The 24,113-nt window shown below is 32.8% G+C and overlaps 2 protein-coding genes and 1 long non-coding RNA gene across 3 annotated transcripts; 2 read left to right on the plus strand and 1 right to left on the minus strand.

Moving 5' to 3' along the window:
• Positions 1-1,248: 1,248 nt before the first annotated feature.
• Positions 1,249-5,875, plus strand: LOC132308151 (probable lysophospholipase BODYGUARD 3). The gene is made up of 4 exons (XM_059806158.1): positions 1,249-2,231; positions 2,633-2,961; positions 3,304-3,503; positions 5,259-5,875. Exons 1-4 carry the CDS (start codon positions 1,655-1,657, stop codon positions 5,581-5,583), a joined length of 1,431 nt encoding a protein of 476 aa, XP_059662141.1. The 5' UTR covers positions 1,249-1,654; the 3' UTR covers positions 5,584-5,875.
• An 8,871-nt stretch (positions 5,876-14,746) lies between these two features.
• Positions 14,747-16,626, minus strand: LOC132308152 (uncharacterized). The gene is made up of 2 exons (XR_009482391.1): positions 15,306-16,626; positions 14,747-15,106 (listed from the first exon to the last, which is right to left on the minus strand). It is a non-coding gene; the product is annotated as an uncharacterized LOC132308152 (long non-coding RNA).
• A 5,947-nt stretch (positions 16,627-22,573) lies between these two features.
• Positions 22,574-23,680, plus strand: LOC132308155 (homeobox-leucine zipper protein ATHB-12-like). Its single transcript, XM_059806160.1, has 2 exons — positions 22,574-23,011; positions 23,095-23,680. Exons 1-2 carry the CDS (start codon positions 22,676-22,678, stop codon positions 23,401-23,403), a joined length of 645 nt encoding a protein of 214 aa, XP_059662143.1. The 5' UTR covers positions 22,574-22,675; the 3' UTR covers positions 23,404-23,680.
• Positions 23,681-24,113: the final 433 nt, after the last annotated feature.

Below are 24,113 nucleotides of genomic sequence, written 5' to 3' on the forward strand. Positions count from 1 at the left end.
AGTAAATGAAAATTGAATTAAAAAGAGAAGAATGGAGAGAATATAACAACACGACAATTCTAATCATAATTTTGGTTTAATCCGGGGAAAATATATGACTACATGGTCTACAGGGAAAGAAAAGTGGGGTCCATTGATCTTAGGTTCAAACCAACTGTTGGTAAGATGTTTGTACATTCATATTCATCGTAGATTTATAATTTTTTTTTTTTTTTTTTTTTTTTTTTTTTTTCCGGAAGGTAAATTTATAATTTTCCTAAGCATAGTGTCCATAGATGCAAGCCACCTGCTCCCCTATGGGTCTTTTTTTTTTTTTTTTTTTAATATTTTATTATACTTTTCTCAAACCATTCCAGACCAATCACAATCATATATCTCTACATTTATAAAGGGCTTGGGACGGTGGTGAAGGTTGGCTCCTGATGGAATGGGTGTCATGTGTTCTAGACGCTAGCAATAAATTCAAGAGGTTTGGAGCTCAATATTTTTTTTCTTTGTTAAAATCTTCCACACATTATATAGTTACTAGTTAGACTACTTTCAATGCTATTGTGGAAAAAGCTGTAACAAAAAAGGAATAATGCTGCCAACAATAATTGATATTTTGTGCGATTTTAATACATAGCGTGTATCATGATACATAACATGTATCACAAACTCTTATCCATATATAAATATATATAATTATTTTTGACAAAAATAAGAATATTATTCATCAAAGAAATTAAATTACAATCTGTTTGAACCTCCAACATGATATCAAAATTATGAGCTATATGAGAGGTTAAGAGATGAACTGAACTGATAATCTCGTCATTAATGATAAAATTGGGAATGGTGTAAGTACTCTTATCTGTATTAAATAAGAATAAAATCTCTCATCCTAAATTGTTTTTTTTTTTTTTTTTTTTTTAATGATTTTCACGTCATTTGATAACAAAAGCAGATATAATTAATTAAATATTTTTATTTTAAGATAAGGGTTAAAAAAAAGAAAAGAAAGTGAATTAGCTAGGGTGTCTTAGGGATAAGAGAGCACATTGTTTTGGATGTGGAAAAAAAACAAAAAAACACAGAAAACATCTTGCACATGTAATGTAAGAAAGCTTGTGAAATGGGCTGAAATTTCTTGACTAAATTTTCTTCATCTGGAGGTTCAACCACCACCTACTTTTTCCCTTGGCCAACAAACGATTTTAATGTAACAATGAATTCATTTATCAGTTACCTCTTTGTTATAACCCCATCTCTTTCTCTCTCTCTCTCCCCTCCATGTTTTAAGAGTAGCACTCGCACACACAAACTCTTCTCAAATAGCTAGAGGAGTCAAGAAAGGTTTGTGCATGCTGGTGGGTTATTTCCATGACCCATTTGCAGAAAACCTAATAGTACATCATTCCATTCTTCATCTCTTGCCTTTCCTTTCTTGGTTATGTGTGGTTTGCCTATTAACCTAACATATATAGTGTGATCATTACCATATATACATATATATATATATATATATATATTATCAATGACACATTCTCAGTTAATTATACATTAAGCATGCAAATGTATATGCCTTAACATCATCGATCTTCCTCCTGATTCTCCCTAACTCCCACCTATTTTTTCTCTCTCTCTTGAGGTTAAATATTACATTTTCTGTGAAATGGAGGTTCTGGACAAAACCAGATCAATTTTGACAATAGGAGGCAGGCTTATTAATGAAGTCCTGAGCTTCATTGTGTTCTCTATTCTAGACCTTCTTGATATCCTTCTATGCTATGTTTACAAGGCTTTCGATTTCTTCATTGAAGCCGAATGGAAGCCTTGTTATTGCTCTTCCGCGAAAGAGGCCATCACTAGCAGTGGACAAATCTTGGTCTCCGAACGAGGCGAGTCCAAGATTGTTTGCCTCAGTTCTAGCAAATTGCAGCTTGAGGAGATCTCAGACACACTCTACACCCGTCCATCTTTGGTGTCTGATGTCTCCAAATCTACCGTTAGCGAGCTCAGGAGGCTGAAGATGGAGAAGACCATGATACATTCTTGCGAGAAGGTCAAGAAAGGGTCTGTCCGATCCACATTCACCATCAACTCTACCATCGTGGAAATCTTACAGGGGAAGATGGGAGGGCAGCAATCTCAACCCATTCCGAGATGGTCTGATTGTGATTGCAAAACTTGCACTTCTTGGACCTCCTCTTGCAAAGAAACACTCTTTGTCCGAGCTGAGGGACCAAAAGGTAATAATATTTTTATGTAGTCGATCCTAAATAGTTAGAAGAAGATTTATTGATTTGACTTAGTCGAGAATTCTAGTTAAGGGATTTTTATCATTGAATAAGGTCAAAGTTTTGACTCTATTCAAATAGTAATCTCTCAATTTCTACTAGTTTTGTTCTTTCATTTTGATAATCGGAGTGTTCGGAATTAACGACTCCTTCATCCGAATGGATAAGACTCGAATTATGTCAAATTGATCGCACTTGATTGAGAGGATTCAAACCGGAGACTTAATGCTTCATGAGACACTGAGTTCCAGAGTTTCACCATTGAAGCCAACCCCTTAGAGTTTTGACTAATAGTCCTAAGAATCATTATCCTTGTTTTTTTTTTTAACTGACGGTTGATTTTGATGTATCAGATAATGTGCAAGAAGATGTGCTGTTCATTCATGGTTTTATTTCATCTTCCGCATTTTGGACGGAGACATTGTTTCCGAACTTCTCTCGGTCAGCTAAATCCATGTACAGGCTATTTGCGATCGATCTGCTCGGTTTTGGGAAGAGTCCCAAGCCAACTGACTCCCTTTACACCCTGAGAGAGCATTTGGACATGATTGAAAGGTCTGTGATTGAGCCACACAAACTGAAATCTTTCCATATAGTGGCACACTCTTTGGGGTGCATTTTGGCTCTTGCACTTGCCGTAACGCATCCGGGGTCTGTTAAGTCATTAACTCTTATTGCACCAGTAAGTTCTATTTGTTATTCAAAAATAAAAATAAAAATAAAAATAAAAAATAGCTATCATAAGAGTGCTCACTATTACTGTTAGATCTCAAGATCCTCTTTTGTGGAGAACAAATTATGTGCCTCTGTATCAAAACGGTACCACAAAGAGTTCAAAATAAGGTCTGCATTGTGTTCCGTGTCTGTGCACAAGATTCCTTTTAATATGAATCTAGCAGCTTTAAGTACTGAAGTTAAATTATAGTGAGAGCACTCTGGTGATAGTATTATAAGTTATATATTTTTATAAAATATTTACGAATTGACAAATATATGTATATTTACACGGAAACAAAAATGGCAGCCATATTTTCCAGCACCAAAGGGTGAACAAGCCACACAATATGTGATGAGAAGGGTAGCACCGAGGCGCGTGTGGCCAGTGATTGCTTTTGGCGCGTCGATTGCTTGCTGGTATGAGCACATCAGTCGGACAATTTGCTTGTGTATCTGCAAGAACCACCGGTTGTGGGAGTTTCTCACCAAACTTATCACCAGAAACAGGTATTTAATTGCAAGTTTCCAATTTCTATTACCCCAGTTTGCACTTAGCACAACGTTGAACTCACCTAACGTTAAGACCATGCTCTTACTCTCTCATCTATTGTTGCGTTTAATTATCTAAACTACCCTCCAGCTAATATATATATATATATATATATACATATATACATATTTGTCAAAAATTTTAGTAAAATTACACATACTTAAAACATTGGGGAATTTTTAAACTTTAGGAGAGATGATTCCATCTGACTTAATTGCCCACTATTTAGATATATATTGAATAAGTGCCTCAATTAGTAGGTTAACTTGTCAAGAATCAAAGATAAATTGTATTATGAAAGTGGCGGACATATTAATTGTGCATCTTTTTCTTGGTAGGAGTGGTATGTACATATATATATATATATATATACATACACATACGCATAAAATCTATAGGAGCAATACCTCACGACCAGTGCAGATGATCTGTCCATATCAAAACCCAACTTTATAGTTGGCCTAACCATGATGGTTCCATTCACTCACTAGATAACATTTGTCAAAGTAATACTGAATGAAATGGGATATATAGAGAAAATGAGTGAGCAGGCTAGTAGGCACTGAAACAAGAGGTTGAACCATTCATTGGTTAACATATAGCATACAATGAATGAGTGAAATTATATGTTCTCTTCTTTTACACTTTTTAACTCGTTATATATGTTTTTCAATACATTACATTTAGTTGTAAAAAAATAAATATAAATGTGCTACAACATAGGTCTAATAGTGTTAAAAATCACTATAGTACCAAAATTTACAATTGAAGGTCTGGACGCCACGTGAACATAAATATTAGACTAGCCATATGACCTTTTATTCGGCCTAAATAATAAACCTTGGGACACTTGATTGTCACGTGAGTGGTAAATGACTCTCGACTGTCACATAAGTGTGGTGAGTGTGTAAGGCTCTCACGAGACAACCGAGAGACTATTGTCGCAAAGTTCAGTATGGTCACTTTATTATATATTATGGTATATAGTACTAGCCTAAATTGGACATGCATTACAGTTTGGGCTCTTGAGGATGAATGATAGAAATGGATAAAATTAGAAATAGAGATAGATCTCAATGGATCTACTGATCGATGTGTTATTTATTGGCCACCGACCCCTTCAGATGGAGAAAATGAATGGTCTAGCTTTGCTGTTCCTTCTACATGTGCAGTACATGTTCATATGAAACGCAACTAGTATCTGATGTGCTGCAATAAAAATAAAAATTAAAAAAAAAAAAAAAAAAAAAAAAAAAACTTGACATAGCAATTCCTGTAAAGAATTGTAAATAGATGATACTTACATGTAGCATAGTTGTTGACTATATGATTTTCCATTTTTTGGGATGGTACTTGCATGTTAAACTAAAGTTTAACTTTTAGAAGATTCTAGAGGAAGAAGATCTAGAAAGATTAAAAAAAAAAAAAAAAGACATAGTGTCACTTATTGAGGGTATATCAGTCAATTTATATGCTAAGGGAACACACAAGTCAAATGTAGTTAAGAAATTTCCTTGAAAAGGATGGACGCAGATTCGGTGTTGGTAGTAAATTGGTTTTCATATTTGTTGTACCATCTTGAATCCTCTGGTTCTAAATTATAACACATAGTACTAAATATTAATTTTTGAACCATTTATACAGAAAGCGACTTGTTTCTACTATTGATATTTGCATTGATTGTAACTTTGTGAATGCATAAATATTTACAGGATAAGGACATATTTGATTGAAGGGTTCTGTTGTCACACACACAACGCAGCATGGCATACCCTACACAACATTATTTGTGGGACTGCTGGTAAAATTGACGCATACTTGGACGCACTTAAGGACACCCTAAAGTGCGATGTCAATATATTCCATGGCAGAGATGATGAACTCATCCCAGTTGAATGCAGCTACAATGTACAGTCTAGGGTACCTCGTGCCCGGGTTAAGGTGGTCGAAAAGAAAGATCATATCACGATTGTCGTCGGAAGACAGAAGGCTTTCGCTAGGGAACTTGAGCAAATTTGGAGGAATTCAAGGGGCTAAAGGGCTTATGTTGGCGCTAAGAAGAGAATATTTGAAGTACCAAGTCACCATAAATTTCTATCTAGCCAAAAACATGGATATAGATAGTCTGAAGTTCGCAAGTTTTTTTTCTTTTTTCTTTTTGGCTTCGCTTTTCTTCTCTTCATGAAGTGTGAAGTTTTTAGTTAGATCCTGTGAAATATTACCCATTATTGTTGGGGTGTGAATGCTTCATATTGTTACTTAATTTAATAACCAACCCAGAAAAAAAATAAAAAAAAAATTCCCTAAGATATCCACTTTATTTAGTTAATTATAGAGCATGCTTTGGTCTTTATATATATATGTATCTTGTTTTGAGATCTTTATCATTATTATTATTATTATTATTATTCTTAAATATCTTATCTTTGAATTAATTGTATTGAAATTATGACTCACTGCATTCATGTGGCAGACTCATTGCTCATTGTCATACTGTCATAAATAAATATAAATTGAAGGTTGGCTGTTGCTTCTCTTGAGCTGGTTCTTCTTTAAGGGCCATTAATTATTGGGTCACCTTCTCCAATATAAACGACTTTAATTTTCATCCTCCACTTCTAAATGTCACCAATTATATTTCTTTCCAGTTTCTGTCTAAAGTAAGTACGTCCATTGACCACAAAATAAGGCCAACTTTCAAATTACAATGACTTGTCAGTTGTCATCAACCTTTTAAGTGATTATTAGATATAGCTCGATCAGAATCTATCTTCTTTTTTTTTTTTTCAAATTCCAATTAAAGTGAAGAACGATGTGAAAACAAATAAAGAATGAGTAATGCAAGTCAAGAATTACAAGTTGAATGAAGAGCAGCTGTGTTGGTGCAGTACCTTTATCTTATCATTAAGTGAATTTTATTTATAGTGTTCGAGAATTTTGATCTACAGTAGAATGTGCGACACATGAACATTCATGATGATCTTGCTATAAAGACTATTATCGCACATGATGCGTCTTACTTTGACTAATACGGATGTGATCTTCTAAGTTTGTTTATGCCCGACGTAATGGATTAAGAATGTTTATCTAACTATCATTTTACTTAAGTCATTTCGGCCCGTACCATGTCTTTTGAACGCATGCATCGTCCGTCCCGGCCAAAGGAGCCATGGTCATAATTGTTTATTCAAAAGAATAGATTCTATTGCGGTCGCAGAATGAATCATGGTATTTTTGTTAACGTGGTTTAGAGTGAATCGGCTTAGTCATGCTTCTTTCACCTTTTATTTACATTTCGTTACGTTACACTAAGTTGAAACAAATACCAATTTGAATTCAAACAATATGTAGTGAACTGTTTAATTTTTTGAACGATCATATATAATTGATCAATTCTATGAAAATGTTATTGGAATATTCTTTTGGTATTTCTTTCCCACTTCCTTTTATTATTAATTCAAAAATGAATCCAATAATCAAAATTCTATCAAGTAGAGCGTGAAGTTCAATTATTGAATTCGTTTTTAACAAACAAGTAACTAGTTTATCGGATCAATTGAAGTAAAAAAAACAGAGTAACATGAAACCACAATAAATTTATTTATGATTAATGAACATTTCTTCACTCACAATTCCCAAAATGTTCATAACAAACAAGCAACCGCAAGCTCCAAAACTGCAAATTAATTTAATTTCAGCCAGAGCAATGGACAATTTATAAACTGATCTCCAAGTCAAACAATGTGTGTTTTCCATTTGAAACCTCAAACTGCTACAACAGTAGTATATACTCCACAAATGACATGCTTTTCTGAATATTATGTACCCTTTTAAAATAGAAAATACACCAAAAAAAAAAAGAAAAAGAAAAAAAGAACAATTATGTTGACAAACTGAATACACTTAAAAAACAGATATTGGCAATGAATGCTAATTGATTTTTATGATAAAGATGGTTGGCCTCATTTGAAAAGTGGTGATGCTTAGTTAGTTCTGATCTCAACTACTACCACCTTGAAATGCCATATTTTTTTGGTGGCTTAGCGTTTAATGAGCGGTTTCAGTTAATGCACCTCTCTCTCAGCTATACTCTCCATTTTCAAACCTCCATATTTATGGTGGGCCATACTTAATTAATTCTGGTTTTGATCAGATGTTGCCGTTTGGTGATAGACAATTTTCCTGCCGTTTGACAGCTACCTTGTAGAAGCTTCGTCTTCCTTGCTTTCAACACGTACTGTTCATATTTACTCATTTCTAACTTCACTGGCCACACAATTTGTCCTCCATGGATGTTCATTATAATTAAGACTTGTCACATTTTTTCTGCCTCCGACAAGACTAATTTTCCATCCATCTCCAATCACGATAACGCTATTCCTGTAAAATAGAGCACCGCCCTATATGAATGCTCAAAGAATCGATAGAACTGACTAGTACTGGAATCGAAACTAATACTTTGATTTTGATTCCTAACGATTCCGTTCTGATTTCAATTTCTAGGAACTACAGGGAACAGTTCCGTTTACAGACTCCGAAATCAGAACCCAAATTGTAAAACAATTTTATATATATATATATATATTAGATTTTTAATTGTATAATTACTAATATATATGCCTATTGATGTCTACAAAGACATAGTAAATGTTTGTTCTTGTGAGTGTTTCTCAAAAAAGACACGGTATTTATTTTGGGGCAAAGAGAATATATATCAAAATGTAATTTTGGAACTGGAATCATGTGCACCCATATGAGAATATATATCAAAATGTAATTTTGGAATTGAAATCATGTGCACCCCTATGCAAACGTATTTAAGTCTCACTCTTTATATTAAAAATTCAGATAGCAAGGATTAAGACTAGATCCCACAAAAAAAAAAAATTTAAATCACAATTCAACAATATAAAATTATACGGTCAATTAAATTACAATTTTAACAAGTGAAACTCCAATTAATTGATTGGAGAAGAAATGACATATGATATACCAGATTAAAAAAGAGAATTTAAGTGGCTAGCTCCATTTGTACGAAATAAAAGACACTGATAATGTTGATGATGAACCCAATTCATCAAATATCTATAATCACATTACACTCAAATTTTTAAAAACATAATGCCTTGGACATTAGGACCACAATAAACATATATGAAGTAAATTTATGAAACCATTTCTCGGATCTTAATTGTAAGTTGAATTAGGATGGTGCGGTTTTTCTTTCGGACCACAAAATACATATATGGAATACTTGATGCACTCTTTACACAATTGTGTAATTTATGAAACAATTTCTTAATTTTCTTGGATCTTAATTGTAAGTTGAATTAGGATGGTGCAATTTTTCTTGGATCTTAATTGTAAGTTGAATTTTTCTTGGATGTGTTATATCCAATTTTGAGCGTGATGCAATTTTAATTAAACCATATAGGAAGTGCGATTCCAACACAAAGGACACACATTAATTGCTTCCAATATATATATGAGATAAGTGCATAAAACACTCATAAAATATACTTAGTGTAATACTTTTATCCCCTATTTTAAAAAGTGTATAAAAAATACCTGTAATCTTTTCACATTGTGCTGTAATACCCATTTTGTCTTTTTACTCTTCTGAAAATGCCCAATGGAATATATATGTTAGTATAAGAGTGTTATGTGCATATTACATTTTACCTATATATATATATATATATATATTGAAATTTTTCCTTTATATATATCTCTAAGCCTTTTTTTTTTTTTTTTGGAACTTTGAAAATTTGTAAAACAAAGATTTGAATTTTTTGACATTTCAGTTTATGTTTTCTACTAATTTTTTTTTTTTAATCTTATATATATATATACCATCACTGTGAAACAATAAATAAATAATAAATCCCAATATCAGTGTGCACTGATTATCGAGTTTGGAGCAGATTTGTTTTCTTTAGTTTGCACTTTATTTTTGTTTCTTATTTTTTTATTTTTGTCTTTACTTTTCTTTTATATTTATATTTATATTTTCTATTTTTATCTTTACTTATCCATTACCAGTGTCCTCCAATAGTGTCATTTTTGGTCATTATATAAAATTATTTATTTTTACATATGTTATAAAATGGTTCAATAAAGGTAATTTAGTTAACTTAGGGTTTAAATTTGTCACTAACCTATTTGCACTAAATTGAAACTTTAGGTTTTTTTTTTTGCACGTGAGGGGTGTCTATCAATAGTGTCATTTTTGGTCATTTTACAAAATTGTATATTTTTAAACATTTAAAAAAATAGTTCAGTAAGGATAATTTAGTTAACATAGGGTTTAAATTTGTCAAAAAGACCTATTTGCACCAAATTAAAACAAGTTTAAGGGTATTTTTTTTTTTTTTGGCACTTGTGGGATGTGGATATGCACCATAAACATATTTTCAGAAAAATAATAATAATAAAAAAAATAAAGACTCAAATATGAACACACCTTCTCGAAAAGTTGGGTGCTCTAAATAATGGCCTAATTGTTTCCAATATTCATATAATATATAGGTTGCTGTTGGCTAACCTACGGAAATAAACCCAAAAGTGATCTTAGTCCGCACGGCCTTTAATTAGTTCCTGAGTCCTGAACGGTTGGTAAAGGAAACAACCTAACAATTACCAGCTGTAATCAAGGGATTGTTCTTTCATTTCTTAAGAGTTCAGAACATTCTCGAACAACAGAGTCTTATCTGTCACTAATTCTGAAGCTCCATATATAATAATATATAGGGAAAATTACATATAAATGGAGTCAAAGTTCCATATTTACTTAGAGACTGAGTCAAAGTTCCATATTTCTCTAAAATGGATTGCTGAGGTGGCACATGGTTTTTTACTGTTTAGAAAATTGTGGTGCCTAAAATGCCCTTCTCTAACAAAAAAGTAGTACCTTCAGTGCAAAAAAGTAGTACCTTCAGTTCAAAAAAGTAGTACATTCGGAGAAAAAGTAGTACCTTCGCGGGTGTTTAAAAAACATGGTACCTGGACGCCAAAAAGTAGTACCTTCAGTTCAAAAAAGTAGTACCTTTGAAGAAAAAGTAGTACCTTCGCGGAAAGGTATTTTAGGCACCACAATTTCTAAACAGTAAAAAACCATGTGCCACCTCAGCAATCCATTTTAGAGAAATATGAAACTTTGACTCAGCCTCTAAGTAAATATGAAACTTTGACTCCATTTATATGTAATTTTCCCTAATATATATTTATATTCAAAACATCCTCCAAGAACGGAGTCTTATCATTCACAAATTCTAAAGGCCCAATTTTATATAATCTATTTATCTAAGAGAAGATCATTTATGGAACGAGACAGAACAGCTGAAGATTCACACGATTGTGCTTATGTGAGCTTTTCGACTTGTGGAGGGAGTGAATATGCATGGGTTGGTGATTTCAAATTTTGAGCTGGACCTGGATACCGAATTGGGCCCCTCCCAAGCCCGAATTACGCAATCCATAAAACGTCTCCACCTCCACCCACATTACATGGATAAGGAAATCTGAAAAAAAAAAAAAAATTTAAATAACAAAACTGAATATTTACGTTTCCACCATAATCCTCTTATTACAATATTTTAATGAGCAAGTGGAGCCTGTAGGGTGCTCTTAGTAGTCTCGCATACTCTTATCACAACATGGGTTCTTGCACCACTAAGTAATTTCGAGTTGGTTTGGGCTTAGACTGGGTTTATTTATTGGGCTTTTTATTGGGTTGCCTAATGCTCGGCATGATTGTATGATCCTCATGGATCCCCCTCGTTGTGCTTACTGGGCCTGATTCTTTTTAGGCAAAGTTTCCATTTGTAAAGGTGCATTTGCTTAATTTTCCCGAGAAAAAAAAAAAAAAAAATGCAAATGAATCAAGGGCATTTAAGGAAAGGTGCATTTGGTTCTTTTCGTTAGTTTTTTTTTGAAAATTAAAAAAAAAAGAGGAATAATACGTAAATAAAAAATTGGGAAACTAATATATAATTAAAACAATATTGGAATTGCTAAATTTGTAGAAATTGCTTGTGTATTTAGTTCCAGTTTCTTTTCCCCAGAATTCTGCCACGCTTAGCTTGACAATGGGAATGGCATTATCATCCGTCCTCCTAATTGCTGGCTACACCATTAACAGAGTTTTGTTATCTCACAATAAATCTTTTCTTTTAACAGAATTTTCATTGGAAAAAAAAATATCAACCAAAAGGTTTAGCTATAATTTTTCTTTTTTTAAAGGTTTACGGCATTACTCAGTAACCTAATTGGATACATTACCCCACTCCTCAAAAAGGTGTCCCCGTGTTTGAGTTCTCTCCCCTAATTTGATATACAAGATAAAGGATGAGTCACCATTAGCTTAATAAGTGTCCACCTTCAACATTTGTTTCATCTTGACTGTGTTAACCAAAGGTCTAATTCACAATTTAACTAATGCTCCAGGTAGAACCAGTTTCAGCGAGACATCTGTGAGTAATAAAACTCCATTTTTTTTCTTGTCAGATCGAATTCGTCAAAGTTAGAGAATGGTTGCCTAGAAAACTTGGCTCCATGGAACAATTTGATCTTTGACTAATGAAAAAAGTAGTTCACCTAGGTTTACCTCATACATCTTGAAGGGAAAAAATTGACATGTTTAGTTCTACGCATTAATACACAATTTTAATCAAGAAAATACGTAATAATAGAGAAAATGAATTTTTTATATTTATGAGTAGAATGCGGTAATAAATGCAAAATGCCTACTAAAATTGTGATAGCTATGTTATTTTAAGTTATTATCACACTTTTTCACCTTTCTTGTTTTTTTTTTTTTTTTTTTTTTTCAACTGAGATTCGAACCCGACCTCCCTTTAAAGAAGAAGGGGTGATACCGCTGGGCCAATTGGTCCTTTGGTTTTTCACCTCTATCTTAACATAACATGAGACGATTAATTTTGTTTTTGTGATAAATTATTCACACACAATTTTATTCAAAGATGGATCCTTTTTGAGAGTGGACTAGAGCCGCTTTGACAAGTAAATTTAATCATCTAAGTAAAAATAGAAATAATTCTCTGGAGTTAGTGCCTTCTTTAGTAATTAGTATTAGGGATTAAAAGGAACATAGTGACATTTGAGGCATCAGGCAATCCCTTTGATTCCTCTCAGTACTCTCTCTCTCTCACACACACACACACACAACTAAAAACTAACTTTAAAAAAAAAAAATTTTAAAAGGTCATTTGTATTGTAAAGTCAATCCACTTCCAAAAAAAAGGCTAATAAAATACAATTCCCAAATTGCATTTTCCCAATGAGACAGCCAGCCAGCCAGACATCATGCATCTCAACAACGATGTCTTAAATCAAGTACATAACCAAATCTCCACACAAAGTAATATAATTAATAAAAACAACTTTTTATTATTATTATATTTTTAGGTAATTAAATTTTATTTAGAGACAAAAACAAAAGGCCCAACAAATGAGTCATTAGCTGAGATAACATATCTTTATATTTTGATTACATTATATTATTAATTAATTGAATATTGACCGGTAGTGGTAGGACTCAATAAATAAATATATTTTTTTCTTATATGACATTATATATTAGTTAATCACACTAATGAGGTGGTATCAGCAAAGTAAGAAAGTCTTTCTTGAACAAGAGGGCCAACCCTTCGAGGGCAACAAACAAAAAAAACAGAACCCAAAATGGGCAGCTACCAAAACAAAAACAGTAACAATATGGCACAAAAACAAACACAAACGAAGACCTGAGGAACACAAGAATCAACAATGGACTTGGTGAGTCTCTGTCTCTGGAGGTCTAGGAGTGGTAATTATAATACAACTTCTTTTTCTTTTTTCTTTTGTAATTAATTGAGAGCAGCCCCAGACATATTTTAGAACAATCTTGCAGTGAGCTGCTTCTGTTAGTGGATGCTTTAGTGCCATTAGAAATGTTTTTTTTTTAAAATAAATAAATAAATAAATAAAAGTGCCATTACAGTTATTTAGCAATTTATTAGAGTTTATTTAGCAATTTATTAGAGTTTGTTTAAAAAGATAATTTGAGTTTTTGGTGTTGTGTATGCATGGACAATAATGGTACTGTTCAAATGGAAACTTTAAGTTACACATATGTCAGCTGGACTCAGGAGTGATAAACAAAGATAGATTTGGGGCTCTAAAATAGCTAGAGATGCTGAAACTGAAAGAATGAGCTTAACAATAATACTAATATATGTGGTTTAACTTTTCCATGCCAGAAAGACCCTCGCTTTTTTTGGCTTGCATTTGGGAGAAATCCTTGGGAGGTGCGACCTGCATAACTCCAGCTGACATCTCTGTCCCAAGATGCCTCATTAATTATTATAATTAATTATTATTTTTTAAATATTGAAAAAAGAAAAGAAAAATAAAAATTAGTAGACATGTCTTAGTCCCATTTAATCAGAGTCAGTGGTAAAGAGGAATCCATGCATGGCACAGATGTTGATGTTGACTTTACTCTACCAAGGTGGGGAGAGAGAGATTGAGGCCATTAAAGGCATTAAGTGTTGTATATGATGCCTCAGCTTCAGGAATTGATGACACAATGAAGCTTCAGTCTTCATCACCCCGTGTTTGCCAGGGCTCTTGTCTATATATATGAGACGACACCTTCTTCTCTTTTTTCTTTTTTTTAATTTCCTCTGTTGGAAGGAGAACATTTACTTTGAAATTTCAATTTAACTTTTGATAAAACTTTCATCCAAGTTTTTAACATATATTGACAGCAAAATGAAACATAAACATAGACATATACGAACACATTAAATTCATCTTGTCTTTTCGTTAATGATATCTTGCATTGGCCTACCGCCTCCCCGTGAGTGTATAGTATAGTTCCCAACCCTAGGTTCAATTAAGTGAAGACATATTTTACCCAGCTTAATAATGCAAGTTGGGATTTTACCACAATTTAATGTTCCATACTTTTTACATGTTCTTCACCAAACACATTTTATCATGGTATGCCATTTCTGTTTTTTGGTGCTTACTTATTGAGATATATAAATAATAAAGTTCCAAGCTGGTTTGAACAAAGCTATGATCCATTTTAGTTCCACTCCACAGATCCATATTGAAGAGAAACATGTTAATTTATCTAATTAATTATAATTTTTTCTGATGATTATGCTTACAAAGTATTATCCCACAACATTACTAAATGCTCCACAAGAAATCATGAAAGTCAGTACAAATTCCAAGGATATTACATTGCTTGAATTCCAGGGGAAGAAAAAAAAAAACTCACATATCATGAAATGTAGAACTTAAATCTAAAAACAAAGGAATATATAGAGTTCAGGTCCAAATTGCACCTATTCAAGCATAGTACTACAAGGTCTACGCAAGCATCAGAGGTCCGATCTCTCACATCAATCAAATTCAAACAATTTGCTTTTCCTGATAATAAGCTGTACTGCTATGGCGGAAGGGTTGCTTCTCAAGCACAACATCTTCAGATTTTTCTTCAATCAGTAGAAGTAGTACACTTTCATATATTAACATTTTTTTAATCAACCTTCAAGATACAAACATAATTTAACATCATTAAGGAGAGTGAATGAAAGAAAATCATAACAGAAATTCAGAATCACAAAAATACAATTGCTGTATGAAGACAGTATACACTATTAGCTCCAAAACATCACTTCATAAAAAATTAGGCCAATCTCTTCAGTCATGCAAAGGATGGATGTAATGGGTAGCAATAACCTTACCCTAGATGAAGCAGATAATGTAGTAAACTCAAGGTGAGCATGAATGAGTCTTAGATCCAGGAGCGCACTTTCACAATCTTTCGATCCAACGGTTGTGGGATCGAGGATGCAAAAGGAAATATGAAAAATGGATTTGTATATATTATTGTAGTTGTGAATATATATATATATATATATATATATACACGTGTGTGTATACCTAATTAATTATGAAGAAGCTAAGAAATGAAAATTAAGAGCATTTGTTTATGGCCGATGATTGATTTTCAGATAGGTTTTCAAGGGAGATCATGAAACCCTAATAAGAAAAAGAAGAAGGATGAAAATCATAAGGTAATGATGAATGTTAATAAAGTCAAAGCAGATCAGTTCAGAAACGGACAGAGGAGATTCTTGAAGACATCATGACCAAAATCATCATAAAGAGTTAGAGAGACTGACAAAAAGAAACATAACAACACTAATAAAATTTAGTAAAAAAGTTAAAAGAGTAATGATGATAGCACCTAGCTTTCCCCTCTTTTGTGACAGAAAAGCAGTCAAAATGGTTCATCATTATACCAATCTTCTCTTGCCCATTACCTAATTCCTACATATATATCTATATCCATATATATGTGTGTGTACATATTAGAACAGATATATATATAGAGAGAGAGAGAGAGGAGAAAACCCAGCTTCAGATCCTTTAACCAGGGATGATTTGTGTGAAAATGGAAGCAAGAATTGGGGGGAATGAAGCCTGGTCCGAGACACAAACACATGATCAAACAACTTCTCGATCTCAATTGTTTGATCAATTGAGATGAGATGATAGATCAGATCTAGTTGGTGACCTCGAGCCAGACAACATTCCCCTCAATAGAGAAAGGCTTCCACTTCTTCTTCACCTGTAATTCAACTGTATTTTGCACACTATTTGTGTGTGTGAGGGAGAGAGAGAGAAAAAAAAAAAGAGAGAGATGGGTTTGTGTGATTACAGTAGAAGAAGTATGATTTGGGGTGTGTGAGATAGAGAAAGAAGGGAAAGGATAGAGATGATAAATAAAGGGATGGAGAAAGAAAGAACTATTTTTGTGAAAAAAGGACAAACAAAGTCATAAAAGCATAGAAACAGACCACCACCCACGACCCTACAACTACATCTTTGATGAGTTGGTTCCACAAATGACCACCACCCACCCCTCCCCCATCCCCATTCTCTCTCTCATATTTCACTTCTCTCACCTCACTCATCTCTCTGAGTCTCTACCCATGCAATATATATACACATATAATATATATAGAATTCAGCTCCCTCTCTCTCTCTCTAGCTTCCTTATTGTTTCTCTCTCCACTCTGAAACCAAATCCAATATCTACCACAAAAATCATCATGACCTAATCACACCATCAGCTAATCGCTATATAATAGTATCTTAATCTTAACTAATCCAACCCAACAACAAAATCTATCCTTATTATTATTTTTCGGTAAATAAAATCTTCCCTTATAAATATATAGAGATTTTGGACATAAATCTACCCTTATTTGCAAACTCCATATAATCAACATTTAACACAATATATACTATTATAAATTTATATTGATGTTATTTGAGCCGTAGGATTGGGAAGTGATTATGGTAATGTAAACAAACCAAAGCTGAGTCAGAATATTAATTAATTTATTGATTTTACATAATATATAAATAAATAAAAATTGCATATTTGGGGGTTATCATAAGTTTGTAAAATACAGTAATGAGAATAGTAAATGTTGTACATGAAAAAGGGAACCCTCGTTCAGTGCGCAACTTTTTACTACTATGCTCCTTGGGGTTGGAGAGAGAGAGACATAAATTACTCTGCCTCTCGCTAAAAAAAATTCAGGTGCTCTCAGGACCAGTGATACCGATAGGTTTTCCCATTTTGATTAATAGTTTTTGGTGTCACCCCTATTTTCAGGGACTCTGACAATTGCTAGATGTCCACTTTTTGGTTTTTGTTTTTTTGTTCATGCATCCCAATTTAATTTTCTGAAATTTCAGCCTTTGAATTTGTTATTCATTTAATGCATTTAGATTCTCAATTATCATTTAATGGTTGAATTATTACATTTGATTTTATTTTTTTCAAAATTTAAAAGTATTTTTGAATATATATATATACTTTTCAAATGAAACATGGCTTGTTAAAATTGAAAAGAGGGATAATTATGTTTTGATATTATCTCACCTCATATTTTGGAGTTCGAATATTTTTTAAGTCACTTCAAAAAAGGATTTGGATATTTGTCCGATACACCACCATCGACAAACAAAAAGAAAAAGAAAAAAAGAAGAAAGATAATGACATTTTATTCACATAATGTGGAATTACTTCATCAAGTGATTTCAGTTCATGTTCATATTACATTTGAGTTTCAAGTACACACAGTTTAAACACTTCAATATATCATATAGGGATCCTAATGTAATTAGCCTCCTTTAAATTCAAATGATTTATGCCATAAAATAAGACTTGAGGAGTCATTAAGATCGAATTTCTCTAATTCATGTGTATTATGAATCAGTTTTATATATATATATATATATGTTCACCAACAATTGTTTTGCCATATATCTTCGTGAAATGAAATGAGAATCTCATGGCCATACCATAATAAATAAAAAAGAATGTTATGGGTCTTCAACACAATTGAACCATTGGCTTCCACCGAATCTCTCTGAATTATGGTTTAAGCCTCTAACATAATTATATGGACATGACTCTAACTTAATTTGATTTGTAAATCTTAAAACCATATGCTCCAACTTTATATTTATGAATGTTTTTTTGTGTATTAAAATCAACATATAATGAAAAAAAAAAAAAAAATCCATGTGTCATGGACTCATGGTGAACTGAGGCCATTTTGTTGTCCAACGGCTCATTCAGAAACTTTAAACATAATGTTAAAGCTGCTGTATTGAAATGATAATATATATATAGATATATAGATTTGTTTATGTGAAAACAAACACACCCTCTATAGCTTTTTCCTGCGAATTACCATATGAAAAGGTGCAAAGAGCAGTTGAAAAGTGAAAAAGGTGCGTCCCTTTAGTGCATAGCTTTCTCTCCACCCAAGCTTTTGAGGGTTTGATTGTGAGGAAAGAAGATTCTTTGAATACAAAAACAAGGGAGAAAATTAGAAACAAAACCCAACAACGTACATTGATGAAACACAAAAACATAAGCACACGACAACTTGGATTTCGTTTCCATCCCATATTTAATGGAACAATCTCATCACCACCTTCTTGGGGCCTGTCTACTGCTCATTTTTAAACCTAAAAGTGCGCAGATACTTGAACAGCCTGTCAATTCATATTATATACTACTGATATTTAAATTACTTAAATAAGTTTGGGATATCTAAAACCAATTTAAATTTCACACTTTTCTCCAACTACTCTACCTATTATATTGGGCCTTGTATATTTCGACAGATTGGTCTTACAAAGGGCCACATATAAACAGGCCTCGTTATGGGCTTGTAGTCACTCTTGGGCTCAGTCTATAGATTAATTAGGGCATTATAGTCCAAGGAAACTCCTCTGCTCTAGTCTTGAATGCTCGATGTAATGTTTCACAATGCTCTACATTGCTCTTCTTCTCTTGTCTTTGAAATCATTTTTTGCTGTATCTGCAGCTTGTGCTGAGGCTCATTGATGCAGTTTTGGGTGTTGTGATTCCTCCGAAAGAGCTCTCAGTTTTGATTTTTGATATCAAAGAAGCACTGAGTTGGTTTAAGGAGGCGAGCATCTCGCATATTTGTCGGGAAGGTAATTCTGTTGCTCATGCGGTTGCAAATATTTTAAGGAATCTTAGCCAACCTGATAGGCTGATATGGTGTTAGAGCAAGTGCCTTCATCTGTAATTGAGTTGACCAAGGCTAATTTGTTTTGTGTTTCTATGTAATGTTTGCTTGTTTGCCAGGAGTAGGGAAGAAAAAAAAAAAAAAAAACAATGCTCTACATTAATTATTAATGATTGCCTTAATTTCCTCAAAATAAGAAAGCATATTTAATGCAAGGCCACATAAAATAATAAATATTTATTGACCGGGAGTATTACGAACCAGGATTCTGTTTAGAGTGGTCTTATGCATTGTGTGCACTGTACACAAAAATGATGTCGTTTTGGTGCACGAGTCCAAAAACAGATTGTAAAAAATACCAAGAAGGAATTTGTATTCAACTTCGTGTTTGTGCACCAAACCAGTCCCTCCAAATAAGAGGGGATTTGCTGCGGAATACACATAGTAGATACCTCATCTGTCTCAAATTAAATGTTCATTTTTAGGAATCAAATTTTTTAAGAAATTGTAACTTCTAATTTTAATTATTTGAAGATTAGTCCCTAGTTTGGAATCAATATTCGTAAGTTTTACTATTTTTCTCGCTTTCCTATATTAAGATCTTTTTCTATATTAAAAAATTACTTTTAAAACACACAAATAGCTGATAAATAACTAGTCACCTAATTCAAGATAAAATCATAAATCAAAATTAGTAAAGTATACCATTTATTATTGTTATTATTATTATTATATTGTTAGTGAATGAATTATTAAATATGTTCATAATGGATCCACAAGATATGATGGTTTACTTTATAAGTTCAAACTTCAATGTAAAAAGATTAAATTGGTAATGTTATAAGAAATGGTATTTTAACTTTTTAAAGGGACAATTAAAAATAAAAATATAGACATCTAATTTGGAGAGAGAGGCAATATTTAGAAGTATTCAACAATTTTCGAAGTTGAATAAACACAGACATTCTTATTTAATAAAAGACTGGTAGTTAAGTCGTTCGAAAAATGACCCGATAATAAATACTAGAAGTTTTCTTGTTCAAATGCATCTGATTTTAATTTTGCATCTTCGGCCCAGCATGCAGAGCTAGAAGCTTTAATTTAGTAATAACTTGGGCCACAGCCCAATAGAGAACGGATCTCATTTGTTACTGGGGAATATTAGATGAACTGTAGATTTACAAAAGTGAGACTTTTATTGGATCATATTGTTGATCATATCCATTCTATTTCATGTCATGCAGAATACTCGGGTCCAACAAGATTTTTTCAGGGAACACCTCCGACTTTCTTTTAATTGAATTTTAATTAATAAATCCAAAAATTATGAATAGATTTTTGGATTAAAGACCTTGGATAATTTTATTATGAAAAATATTATATAATAAATTCAAAACACGCTATAGCCTAAAGGTAAAACAAAATCCAAAACCAAATCAAGGGGATGATGTGGATTATCTTGGGCTAATCTTTTGTATGGAATAAGGATAGACAGGCTGCTAGTTATGCTGGTTCTTTGATTATAGTTACACCATATATAGTTAAAATATAATTTTAAAAAAAGAAATAAAATAATTAATTCTCATAATGTTACTCGTTTTGACAAATTCAAAAAGAAAGAAATAATATATTCATATTTATATATACTACGTATATATGTGCATGTGACTGTTTGTATATATGTATACCTCATAAAACTGAGAGAAAAATAAAGTGAGAAAGATAAGAAAAGGTTAAAGGGCAATTTTGTCTTAAAATTTTATATTTTATATTTTTAATTTTCATAAAGACAGGAATATCTTATAAATGAAGGTGTAATTATAGGATTTGTAAACGCAACTGTAAAAGTACTTCTCAATTAATTACATGCAAGTGTGTAATACTATTTATTGATCATGTTTGCTTGAAAACATGACATTCTTATCCTTATTACAAACTTACAACACATAAATTTAATGTAACAAAGACATTTAACATGTTACAACTTACAACACATAAAATTGATAAACTACACGATTATACATAATATGTTGTAAGGGAGAGACTATAACACAATTAAGATTGTAAGTACTCATTTAATTAATTGGACTTTTTAAAACATAAAGTTTTTATTCAAAATAAATAAATACCAGTTAAAATGAAGTAAAAAAAAATTTTTAATAAATTACACTTGGCATTGAACACTGATATTTGAAATTTTTTTAAGAATAAAATAGAATAGTGTAAGTTAATACTCGTAATAATTTTGTGCATTTAAAATTTCCATTCCTTAATTTTCATGGAAGTCGCTTTCTTTGATGAACGGCAGGTATGATGCCACGTTTTGCCAAGGCGAACAAGTGTGTGTCAAAAAGAAAGGAACACGTACGAGGGTTTTACGTGTTGACAAACAAGACGTGGCATGCAGTGATTGAAAGGACAGCACATTATAAAAAAATTATCCTGACTTCATTTTCCAAATCCATTTTCATATGACTTAGTCTTTGCTACAACGTGTCAACGAAATGTCGGACGAGGATTAATCATGTTCCATTTTCTTATCTACTAACTTTTGCGGAAGACCACCTTTAATAGAAACACAAATCTCGCCTCTCAACAAATTGCAGGCTACTCGCTTCTTCTGGATTTTAGGTCCCCACTTTTCCTGCACATCGATCTTTGAGGAGATATATGACTGTCTGTGTCCGATTTGAAGATGAAGACAAGATACGGAGTATTAATTAAACACACTATGACTTTGATATGATACAATTAAGTTCTTTGTCTAAAATTCTTTAAACAATTAAGTTTTGTTTTTAGTTTAGAGTCGGTACGTTATGTGGTAATTTTTGTCGACTTTTAAAGAATTATAATATTTTTTCAAATATTTTGAATTCTATAAATAAGATAATTAGGTTTAAGCATTATGAATTGAGAGAAATGTAACTTCTGTAAAATCGCAAGTACATTGATGAAGTAGAGAAAATTAAAAATTGGTTCGAGTGAATGACGAAGAGAGGAAGCCTACCGCTGCTGACAATTATCTACTATAATTTTATAGTAAAATATCTATTTTATGTCATTTTATTTCTATTTCTTTCAGCTTTATCTTTGCTGGCTAAGTGGGGAATTGGAATGTCAACTAAAAATCATTAGAAAAATTTATATATTATGTTTTTATTCGGAATTTATATATGTGTGTGTGTGTGTGTTTGTGTGTCGGTTGGTCATAGTAATGGACGTCCTAGTAGAAATCAAATGACCATGGAAATTGGAGAAATCTAGCATTAAAACACACGAATGAACAACAGATGTGCCAATGAAATGAAGATGCGAGTGTGGGTATATGAACGTCAACATCAGCATCTGCACAGCTGGTAAATATATTCACACACCTTTTTATTCTGATATATATCAACTCATAAAGGCCAAAGACAGATCTAACCTCTTGATCATGCTTCAATCACGCCTTTAAATTGACTATATAATATATCCTCACTCTATAGACTCTTTTAACCTCACTCTTACAACTACACCAGCTAAAAAGAATGTACAACTCTCCGACAACAGCAACAGAAGCAGCTTTATCAAACGCTTCTAGGAATCAAAAGAAGAAGAACAAGAGAAGATTTAGTGATCGGCAAATCGAGCAACTGGAATCCATGTTTGAATCAGAGTCGAGGCCCCAGCTGCGGACGAAACAAGAGCTGGCTAACAAAACCGGCCTACATCCACGCCAGGTTGCAATATGGTTCCAGAATAAACGTTCTAGATCGAAGCCCAAGCAAGTTGAGCAAAGATACCAAAGACTAAAGATCAGTTATGACACACTAGCTTCAAAGTTCAACTACTTAAAGAAGGAGAACCAGTGCTTGCTAACCCAGGTATCACTCTATATAATAATACTTCACAAACATATACATACGTTTCGTTTAGATACTTACAAAGATGTATTGATGTTGGACAGTTGCAGAGATTAAGAAATCTGATGGGAAATCCTCAAGGAAGAATTGACTGCCGGGAGAATGCAGAAACCAAACATGAACCAGAAGAGAAGGCCAACCATGAAACAGGTGTGACGTTGTGCGGTAGTGAAAATGTTGAGTATTTTGGAGAAGAATTTGATGTTCTGAAATTGGAAGAACAACCTAATGATTCCTTGATACAATCTGGAAACTGGAGCAGTTTTGAGTCCAGTTGTCTTCCCGACTACTCTAGTTTTGAGTCCAGTTGTCTTCCTGACTACTCTGGTTGTTCACACTGGTGGGACTGTTGACGGTTGATCAGCAACACCGTGCCCAAGGATTGATTCTGTGAAGGTAATCATACTAATTTGTTGTTGGAGAAGGATGTCTCTCCAATTAGCTTTCAAAGGATTAAGCTTCCACAGAAGAATGAACAAACATTCATGTAAAAGGTCGGAAGAAGTCTTGGAAGGAGCAGCATAGCATGTCTGCCACCTTTATGTGTGCATTTGAGAGGAAGAGAGAGAGTGTGTTATGAGTTCTAGTTTTGAAACAATTTATATATATTTATTTATATTTTCACCTAAATTTTGAAACAAATAAAATCACCAACAGAACTCGGTCTACATCAAATTAATCCTCAATCTAATTCCTAAAATTTACCAGATTTCCCTGGTTTTTTTCTCCCCACAAAGCGATTCCCCTGTATTTCCGAACATACATAAAGCCAATCACTGCACCTCACTGCAAATTGTAAAACTAGTAGAACAACCAAAACAAGCCAGAGTATCCTAGATGACTCACCCAAAACAAGCATCACAACTAGAACTCAAAAAATTAAAATTAAAATTAGACGGGCTTGCCCAACAAACACTAGATATATTGTGACCACCCCACTCAATTTTGACGAAATATTTTCCTAACAACAAAGAGTTTTAAAGAAAAAAAAAATTGAGAGCCTGCTGAAATCCATCCTATATGTTAACATCTACTGAGTAGGTACTTATTTCTAGCTACCTAC

The sequence above is a fragment of the Cornus florida genome, unplaced genomic scaffold (assembly GCF_030987335.1).
Source record: "Cornus florida cultivar Cherokee Brave unplaced genomic scaffold, ASM3098733v1 CherokeeBrave_3.0.0_Hap2_Chr05, whole genome shotgun sequence".
NCBI lineage: Eukaryota > Viridiplantae > Streptophyta > Magnoliopsida > Cornales > Cornaceae > Cornus > Cornus florida.

Excerpts from the sequence above, each read along its gene's own strand:
- LOC132308151 (XM_059806158.1), top strand. The coding sequence starts at position 1,655 with ATGGAGGTTCTGGACAAAACCAGATCAATTTTGACAATAGGAGGCAGG. Across the intron at positions 2,232-2,632 it reads CCGAGCTGAGGGACCAAAAG|ATAATGTGCAAGAAGATGTG; the intron begins GTAATAATATTT and ends TTGATGTATCAG. Across the intron at positions 2,962-3,303 it reads CATTAACTCTTATTGCACCA|CCATATTTTCCAGCACCAAA; the intron begins GTAAGTTCTATT and ends CAAAAATGGCAG.
- LOC132308155 (XM_059806160.1), top strand. The coding sequence starts at position 22,676 with ATGTACAACTCTCCGACAACAGCAACAGAAGCAGCTTTATCAAACGCT. Across the intron at positions 23,012-23,094 it reads ACCAGTGCTTGCTAACCCAG|TTGCAGAGATTAAGAAATCT; the intron begins GTATCACTCTAT and ends GATGTTGGACAG.